A 10,381-nucleotide genomic window follows, 5' to 3' on the forward strand; every position below is an offset into this window, starting at 1 on the left:
AACAGACCATTCTTTACCAATTAAACTTTCGCACTTTATGGCATCTCACAAATAGTGATGATTGCACACAGGCACTCATAAAAAAAATATGGTTTCAATCAATTCTAAAGTCATTACAAAAAAAGTATCTGTGTCATTAATTATAATAAAGCATGAATAGAAATAATGTAAACATATATACTTTCAAATTCTTATTAAATGTGAAATATATAGAAACAAAAATATTCACAAAAATTTATCGTGAGGAGCTGTAACTGGTCTGCTACATTTGATCTGGATCTGAATGTAGTGTACGCTATTTTTCATCAAAGTTTATGTTTATTCTACTGCAGGGAAAGCGTCATAGTCATAAAGGTGCATGAGCTGAACCTCATCACAGTGAAATAGGTAACATGGATTGATTTGAAATTAATTCATCAATTTTCTATACATCTTCCCAAAGGTTTACATATAATGATTGTTGCAAATAACTTGTTAATATATTTACAGTTTCTTGATGAAATAAAGTAAAGCCTACCGACTGAATTGCAGTGAATCATTTTGCAAAATGTAGCAGATTTAGTCTTAATTTCACAAACATACTGCACAAGCAGTAAAGAACTATTTTATTTTCCTTCTGTTGGCGCACCGTTAAATCCTGAGCAGGTATTTGAGGTCAGCAGCCGAGAGGTCCATGAAGGTAGCCATTCTTCTTTGGAAACACACACAGACAAAAGAAAGAGGCGGTATAAGGTGAAGTAAGGACTTTTATTAGAAAGCAGATTTTTCTGTATTGCATTTAAAAGAAATCAGATATTCTTGGACTATACAACTTAAAACTGTGGTGGCAAATACCATGATGGGAATGAAAGGTAGATTCTTATGCAACATCGAAAGTGGCAACTTGCATTTCTGTTGTATATACTATTGATGCTCGAGTCAGAAGGCGCATAAACATTTTAAAATTTTTCATTTGAAACATAAAGCAGTATCAACACTGATATTGTCCCATCCCAGTTTCCCTGGTCCAAGCCCTGTTGATAATGAAAAACATTACCATGATCAAAGTGTTGGGTTGAACAGTAGGATCCTCTTTTGCTATTTATTTTGTTGTCCATCAAGAGGTTACCAATAAGCCCAGACTTAGGACCAAGTTCGGCCCGTACAGACATGGTCCATGTCAACATGGAACATCTCTGTTCACGAAGCACCAAGGTATGAGTCACTCCTTGTTGCCAAGACAAACACTTAAAACCAAGAGGGCTGGGGTCAACATCACCGTGTCCCTCTAATCTGGAGAGGAAGCCAGCACAGACCAAAGCAAGCTGGAGAAAGACAAAGCAGATAGCAAGAGCACAGCAAGTCATGTCATATCTCCCATAGTGCACTTTGGGTCTCATCCCTATTCTGATTGTCAGCGCTCTGAACACATGGCTTTAAAAGTTGCATTTACTCCTCATTTGCCCAAAAATATTGGTCATTCTTGATGTTTTTCTCATTTCTTTCATGTTTCTAAGTAGTTCTAAAGTGCTGGCATTATGTTCAAGGACACATACATACACACAAACGTTTAGTGCATTTTTTCTGAGTCTGCCCAAGGTTCAAATGCACACTCAACTGGGTAGTTAGTCTAAGTATCCCACTCTTTATCCCTATTTTGCTGTCATTATTACAAGAGATTAAACTTTATGCAAACATTCAATGAAAGAAAGGCCAGGTTCTATCGTAAAAACACAGCCCTGTTCACTGCAAGACTGCTCAGTCTTTGTTTGCTAGCAGTGACAACAGTTATTCAGCATAAAATACATGGTGCATAAAGATCAGAGGTCTCATTGGATTAGATTGAGTGTCTGAATGGCATGCATTTTATGATACAAGTTTCTTTTTGCATAAAAATTTTATATTTCAGGGTAAACCATTCAATTTAACAAAAAATACGGTGCCCATTAGTTTTACAGTAATGGGGATAAAACAGGGCACGATAAGGTTTCATAAAGCAATAATTTATTTGCAACAAAACATTTGTGAAAGTAGATTCTTTTCAACCAACAACCCCATCCTGTTTTTTTTTTTTTTTTTTTTTGTCATCCAGGGAAATGTGTTTGCTGTCAATGCGACACTGGTTTAAAATAAACATGTAAAATACACAACTTTAAAAGAACTTTCTCTTTCAGCCACCTCAAACAGAGCTCATCCTCCCGAAGGGTTAGCCATGACAGTCTCTGAGAATCTCTCAGTTTTATAGTGCAACATCATTAAATTCACCCTGCACAAGAAAAGAAAAAAGGCCCGAAGCGTCCGAGAAAGGCTCGTATTTTTGGTTGACAGTAAAAGTGAAGAAGCTGGTTGAAGCAGATGTTTTATGAGGACGACGCTGCCAAATCGGATCAAAAGTAGGAACCGGTTTGACCCGAATCAATATCATCACATCAGATTTCACTTTACTTGCTGTGCGTGCTGTCGAATATAGATAATGCGATGGTGTCCAATTAGGAATACACGCTGTTGTTGGATAGCTGTTGAATTAAGTACAGTGACTCTGGCTAATTAATCGGGCTGGTGATCGAGCACATTTTGTCCTTAAAGAATGACATGATGGAAAACATAAAGCAAGAAAATAAGTGAATAAATCATTTGGGCTTATCAAATTCATAATTATTTAAGGAGCCCAATATTACAATTATGCATTTGAAATTTAATAAGGGAAACAAATCTATACAGTAGGTTCTTGGTCTTGTTTGTCTCTCAACATACAGTTATGGCACACATCCTCACCCACACATTCACAGTCTAAGGCACTGCTCCACACCTCTTCATCACTATTTTGGAGGATATCAATGTCTCCCACCCTATATTATTTACGATTCATTTTATTTAGAGTAGATCACAAATTCCTCGTAGATTTTGTGGCAAAATTCTGCCTGTTGAAAAAGATTTTAGTATAAACAAAGGCAAAGATTTTCTGTGTCGGGAAATACAAAGAGAGAAAAACTGATTCTACTTACTGTCCCGTTTAACAGGTTTTAACATTTTTAGGTGGCAGATTGATAACGTTGGAAACGATTTTAATAACTGTGAGCTTGATTATAGTAAATTCCCTAATATACATATTTCTAAAATACTTTTAAACCAGAAGTGATATGAATTGAAATGGTGGCACCAATAGACAACTGAGCATCTTTATTTTCTTTAAGAGAATTATGGTGTAGAAATAAAAAAAATTACATAAAGATATACCGAGTCATTTCAACATAAGTTGGGATAAAAAATTAAATAAACAATAGACTGATTAAGCCAGTACTTTAACCTCGCTCAGTTTTGCACATACAGTATAGGGTAAATGATCCCTGCTGTTCACCACATTGGAAGACCTGTTCAAAAAAATCCTTATATAGCTTTGGGTGAAAAAAAAAAATCACCCTGCCTCAGTCAGATTAATTTTGTATCATGGCCTATTTTTAAGAGTTTGCAATTGAAGAAAAAAACTGAGCCAAATATATATGAAAAAAGAGATTCAACATTTTATATTCAATCAGCACTCGGACCCTCGCCAAAGCAGTGCTACGGTTTACATTCATCCATCATCTCAGCCTTTCTGCCACAGCCCTGTTTTATCTATGGCCGATCACATTTCCTCCAAAAGAAACAAAGATACTGTAAACGTCAATATTATTATTACCTAGTGCAATTATAACCCTGTGTTTCTTGTGCAGGGCCACCTTAAAGCTTCCCATAAAGAACCCAAACCAGGATACGTCGAACAGAAACAGAGAATAATCTGGCCCAACCTTAGAAGTGGCGCAGCACTAAAGCATAAACAGACAGATCAAATATATCAGGGTCATATACTAATACTTTTTGCATCAGAATAATCTGATAAATTAAAAAAATTTAACCACTTCCTGAATCGCAAAATTTCCAAATATTGTTAGCTTAAAATAACTTTAAGCTCCTGAACGGTCTGCTCCTTTGATTAAATGCGCTTTCATTACTGATCAGAAAATACAAAAAACAAAACAAACCTAGAAATACAAGGGAAAAACATTCAACAGTGCTTAATTTTAAATCAATGCAATAAAGAAAGGCTGTTTAGACTGCATCTTATGCGTGGCAAAAAGCATTATAACATATCAAAAGAAAAAATGGGTATGACAAACGCAGGTTCAAGTTCGACATTTCCTCTCTACCAAAATATAGAAACACTCATCGTCAGATAGACCAGTTGTTTCTTTCCAAACCCACAATCTCCAAATCCAATAAACATTCAGGGGGATGTGAAGGAAATTTGCCTTTTTCTTAAGTACAGGTCGGTTCTGAAAACTCCTCAGTTTCCCATCCTTTGACCTTTTCGAGTGCAAATGCAATAAGCCAGCATACATTGCTTTTTATAAATTTTATTCAATAATTTAGCCCCCCTCCCCCCATCCCACCACCACCCCAAAAATAAAAATAATAACAGGATGGACGCAGGACTTGGAGCATTACACACCACCACATCTAGGTGGAACAGCGCTTCTCTCTGACATTTTTTATTCTACCACTTAGTGTAGTGCCCTACTTCTTCCATTTAATATATTCAGTCTCTTCTACTTGTGGTGACAACCCACGGTGAAGTTAAAAAAACAAAACAAAACAAAAAACAGAAACTCCAATTAATTCTGTGTCAAACACAGTCAATCCCGGGTGACATCCGGGTCAGTTCTAACATGTGTCAGACTGAAGTCCCAGTGAGACATGGAGAAAGTCCTTTTGCGTATTAATGGCATAACTCGAGGCAACAGTAGCTGTTATCTTATTTCAATGCGGGTTTCTGGCTTTGTTGCTGTTTTCAATAATTCTTTCTATCCATTGTTTGTATTAACGCATGCAAGCTTGGATTTTAGTGCACGTTCCTGTTCATGTCTCTCTCTGCATCTCCAGGGCAGAATGATGCAATTGCAAAAGTTTGAGTTAAAAAGCATCGTAACATTGTTTGGACAGTGTATTTTTTAATACGATGGTGCAGCTATTTAAACGCTAGTATCATAGAATGGGAACTGTGTGTGTGTGTGTGCGAGCGTGTGTGTCTATCTGGATGCATGTGTGTGTTTGGGCAGGGCGGTTTGGAGCAGACACAGGCATTGCATTGACAATATAATCCAATGTCATGGGCAAATATGCATGAAAAAAACCCTCCATGTGATAGATTTGTTTTTGGATTGTGGAGAAGTATTTAGGATTCGCAGAAAATTCTTTCATAATCTTTACCATAGAAACGACATGCTGATTTAACAGAGAGGAACATTGTTTGGCTGAATGGTACTAATACAGTACGTGACCTTTAATTGTAATACAATCTTTGCCTTATATTCATCCATATTTATGATTCTGTAATGTAATGTAAAGTGGTCAAACCTGGCTCTTTACAGGGAGCGGTGTCTCTCTGATCTCTTTCCCAAGGTTACACGGGCTATTTTGAGACGGAGCTTTCCAAGAAAACGGAATCATTTTACAAACCATTATACCACACTCCATAAACTGCCAGCAAAGCAGCTGTTGCTTTTGTATTGCACTGAAATGGTAAATCATTATCGCCATTCGTTCTGCTATCAGGCCTTTGGAATATTGCCGAGGGTGCCGAAATATCGAGCACATACTGAGAATACTGAGAAAATGGGTGGAGCAGAAAGGGTTGGTTTTCTTAATGTGCTCATGCCATGCCTGTGTCTACTTCCACTATCTGTGTTCTACTTCTGCTATCAGTAAGTATGCAAGTATGCGAGTACGCAAGCACATGTGTGCGCATGCATGTGTGACAAACTGCCTGTATAGTAAGATCTATGAGTGCAGCTTTTTGTGCTGAAAAACTCCTGTTGAGGAAGCACAGAGGAGAAGTAAGAGTGGTGGACGAGAGAGAGAGCAAGCAAAAGAAAATGCGGTGTTGAACAGATTTTACAATATGAGAGGCAGCCCAAAAGGACATTCACTGTCCGTTCACCCTCAGACCTTGTCCAAAGCTTTCCATTTCCTGGTCAGGCGGCGTGTCGCCACAGTTGCCCGCCTCAGCTCCCGTGATCAAAGTTGGTGCCCCGAGTGATCCGTCTACACCCTCTAACCCAGCTTCATCCTCATCTTCCTCCTGTTCCTCGTGGACAACTCCTTCACCTTCACCTTCAGCCTCTGCTCCAGCCGCCCCAGACCCGGGGCTGCCCTCTACCAGAGGTGGGTGAGTCCTGAGAGGGTCCTTGCGATCCGGATACAACCTTTGCTCTAGGGTCTTGAAGTCAGGCTCGAAGGGGAGGGGCACCCCTGATTGGGGGGCGGCCAGGGCCAGGCCCAGACCTACAGCAGCACCCATGCCCATTCCTGCACGGTACACTTCCATGCCATCGGGCAGCATGGACTTGATCTTGGGCAACCATCGCTTGCGGACACGCCTTGCGTTTGTGCACATGTCAGCAGCAATCACATTCATTTCACTCTCCTTGAAGTTAGGGTTGAAATTTTGACAGTAGACTGCAAAAGAGAGAAAAACAGCAAAGGCCATGTAGTTAAATTGGGATCTTTACAAAGTCTGTCAGAGATATTAGATGATTTGGACAATAGACCTACGTTTGACAGCGTTGAGGACCCTGCTGTCCAGGGGTTTCCTACTGGGGTCACTGGTAGATGAACGAATACCTGTCCCACAGCTATTGGCTAAAGTGTTTCTGCAGGGATAAAGAGTTGACACCAGGGGGCAGAGTCAGCATCAAGCACATACAGTAGATAGACATGAGAATACACACTACTAACCGCATTGCACAACATGGCCACAGATGGAGTGTGAAAGTTGGTTTGTGACAACAGCAGTAGTGTTGGAGTCACACACAGTCCAAATCTGAGCGACTAATACAAACAGTTTAAAACAAACGCAGTCGTGCATGTCTTTGTACCCACCTATCAAAGAACGTGGCTAACAGACGGCGGAGCAAGACTTTGTGTTTGATACCGGCACAAAGATGACAGTTCATGAGCTGACCTCGAGTCATGAACACCTGGGTACCTGTGGAGCATGCAAGCAAAACAAAAAAATAGCTAAGAATCAGCTTACATTACAAACAAATTATTTGTCTTTGTCTTGTTTCTTTGCCCCCAAATTAATCTTTTATTTTATTTTTTTTATACAGTTAAAGTCAATGTTCAAGGATATTTTTAATAGAGTTAAACAAAGCTTCAGCTGTGCACAGCGCAATAAGAAATTGGGAGAGGAAGAGTGGGTCATAAAAACAGCACACTATTGAATTACTTGGTTTTGCTTTCTTTCCAAAACGGTCTCTTTCACACATACAGACTGCAGGACTCAGTTACACATTTTCATTTTGTCATATTCTGTTTCTAATCAAATCACGATGGGATTTGATTGAATCTGACCATGTGGTAACTTTTTGAACCCGGATAGTCATATGTTCTTTCAGTCGCTAACCACGACTTGCATGTGCATTGTGTTAGCCGTGTCTGTCTGTAAATGATACTGGCAAGAGGTCAGACTCCCATTCTTTTGTCTGGAAAGATTCAATGCTAAACTGATTCAACTGTTTTTTGCCATGCTCCATTGTAGAAATGATATTACCTACATATTGACTGGTACCTGCTCTCTTTGAAAGTCTCTGGTCGGAGTGACGAAAGCTATATCTGGCAGCCAGACCAAAAAGTTCAGTTTTTGTCTCATCATACCAAAAAAAAGTATTTTTCCTCCGGCTCTCTGAGCTCTGCAAGGCCCATTTGGCAAACTCCCGGCAGGCAGTCATATGCTTTTTACTCTAGAGTGACTTCTGTCTAGTCAGTCTTTCATAAAGGCCTGATTGATGATAACTGCAGAGATCGTTGTCCTTCTGTCACAGTCTTAAATCTCTGAAATGAAACTCTGCAGCTTTGTTTTATCCCCTTTCAGACCGGCCAAGACAGTGACGTGCATCAAACCCACTATGGCATTCAAACTCAATAACTCAATATCCATCCTTGGACTTGGCTTCATGATCCTCTCCTGGCATGATCTGAAAACGGGGCAGACGCTGCTTTTAACCAAGGATATAATCGTGTTGATGTCTAAATATTATTTCAAGCAAAATGTTTTACCTAAGCACTAATGTACACTAAAGTCACTGTTAACCGTGATGACCAGAGATTAACCACTGACAGCAGTCTCATACAGGTCAACGGTGGACCGTGTACATGCATATACAGTTTACCCTATTTTTTCCCCCTTTTTGGTAAAGTTGACTGGATGGTGGGTAAACTCTCCAACCAATTCCCTATTTGTCCAGCTCCATAACTCTTGATTCATTTGAAAGTATTTCTATTTCACAATGATGGAATTCTATTTACCTGAATTTATCAGTTTGAATTAATTCAATAAATTTCCCAGAATTAAATTTGAAGTGATCTGAATCTAGTGTCGAGTATGAGTACTTTCCAAACCCACGGCATATACAAGTGAATCTCTGGGAATGTTTGCGTGGTAAAATGTTTGAGTGGATGCCTGTGTTTGTATGTGCGTGCCTACCAGCTACCAGTTCCAGCTTCTCCCCAGGGTCCCCCTCGGTGTAGAGCTTAGGGTGGCAGCGGTAGCCTATCTGGCTTATGAGGCTTGCAGGCAGCGCCACCAGGTCCCGGCGGATCAGCACACAGTTGCGGTTCTCCAAGGCCAAGGGCATCGCTGCCATCTCCGGCTTGTCTTGGACTAATAAAAACCGAGGAAGAACAGAAACATTTTAGATAAACATCCAGATCTGGTTTTGTCTTGGATAGACCACCATTCATTTTTTTTTTAAAGATATAAACTACAAAAGCAAAGTTATGCTTTTATACATTTCCTCTTTGCCCCTATCAAAATAGAGGTTATACAACTTAATTAGTGAAGCAGGTCGGAGTAATCTCATACAAGTTTGTTGTGTTTCATTAATGTTTGAGCTTTGCAGATGTATCCCAGATAAATCATGACACTGCAGCTGCAACTTCAGTTTGGAGGGGGACATATCCAAAGCTGGGTGTAGGGTTCTTACTCACAAAATGTTTTCCCCTAACCTCTAGGATGACTTGTGAGTGTATGCACATGCACACTCCTGGCGTACACACACACACACACACACACACACACACACACACACACACACACACACACACACACACCAGGATAAATGAAACTATTAATTTCCACACACACATGCGCAAGCTGAAAAGTGTTGATTAATAGGTTTGCATGTGCATAGACACATACCGCACGCACGCACGCACGCACGCACGCACACACACACACACACACACACACACACACACACACACACACACACACACACACACACACACACACACACACACACACACACACACACACACACACACACACAGGAAAGATGTGCATGGTTCTCAAATATCCTACAATGTCACCCTGGGGTGCTCTGACTGATTGCAGATAGAGTGGATTTCATAAATATCTGAAACTCTAGAATTTGACAAACCTGTGTGATGCCTTTGAGGTGCAGGATGTGAAAAATAATGGTGTGTGTGTGTGTGCGCTTGTGAGTTTGTAACTATCCATCCTGTACCCAGTCTGTGTGTTTGTGTGAACGCAAACTTCAAATGAATGTACCACCTCTACCTGCATGTGTAGGCAAATCGAAATCACTGCGAAATTGTGCTAGAAAACCATAACAAAAAGCAGCACCGACCAGCTGTTGTAGCTGTGATAAGGAGTGTGTTGTTGGTCACGATGCACTCCAATCATAACTCCATAAAGCTATCTTTATGCTGAGAACCCACACACACACACTGGAGGCACAACATCTAGCTTTTCTAAGTTGCACAGGATACATGATTTATAAAAGATTAAATAATGTAACTAGGATTAAATGAATGTGCATCTTTTTTTCTGCACAACACATAGTGGGTCTAGACGAAGCCAAAAATAATAGTTAGATTTTCTGCAAGTCATGCTGAGTTTTACTTTTAGAATAGTCTGATATGCAGTAAATTTCTTCCAAGAGCAGTTTGGAAATAATGTACTTAGTCAGATATTACATGAGCAGAAAGATGAATTTGATACAGTATTGCCATCCATATTGTTTTAGAGTCTTGAACATTAAATGTAAATGCAATAATTATATAGCAAATGTGTTAGTTTGGTTTGCTGTAAGATAAAAATGTAGTATTAGTTTCTATTTTCTATATGGAGTCAAATTTAATATATAGAATAGAGTAAAACCTTCGTGCTCTTCAGCAAATACGCTTTTGGTGTTTGTTAATCCTAAGCGCTGGAATGCTTCACAGAGATTTCATAATCACATCAATATAACATGATACTCACTCCCGTAGGGGTTAGCTGAACGTCCATAGAGATGACTGTAGGCCTCCTCAGTGATCCCATCATAGGGCTCTTCCTCAA

General features: G+C 39.7%; 1 protein-coding gene across 4 annotated transcripts in view; it reads right to left on the reverse strand.

Annotated features, from left to right (window-relative positions):
* Positions 1-728: 728 nt before the first annotated feature.
* LOC138211453 (nucleus accumbens-associated protein 2) overlaps positions 729-10,381 on the reverse strand; it is a 31,447-nt gene continuing 21,794 nt past the window's right edge. For all 4 annotated transcript variants that reach the window (XM_069171385.1, XM_069171395.1, XM_069171377.1 and 1 more), the window contains exons 3-7: positions 10,304-10,381; positions 8,504-8,680; positions 6,898-7,003; positions 6,571-6,668; positions 729-6,474 (exon numbers count right to left, since the gene is read on the reverse strand). The exon at positions 10,304-10,381 is cut by the window's right edge and continues 681 nt beyond it. In XM_069171385.1, the coding sequence (XP_069027486.1) occupies positions 5,942-6,474; positions 6,571-6,668; positions 6,898-7,003; positions 8,504-8,680; positions 10,304-10,381 (992 nt within the window). In that variant the 3' untranslated portion in view covers positions 729-5,941. The remainder of the gene's footprint in view (positions 6,475-6,570; positions 6,669-6,897; positions 7,004-8,503; positions 8,681-10,303) is intronic.

This window comes from Embiotoca jacksoni, unplaced genomic scaffold, assembly GCF_022577435.1.
Source record: "Embiotoca jacksoni isolate LCO1_2020_lvr unplaced genomic scaffold, fEmbJac1.0.p SCAF_10, whole genome shotgun sequence".
In the NCBI taxonomy this organism is placed as follows: domain Eukaryota; kingdom Metazoa; phylum Chordata; class Actinopteri; family Embiotocidae; genus Embiotoca; species Embiotoca jacksoni.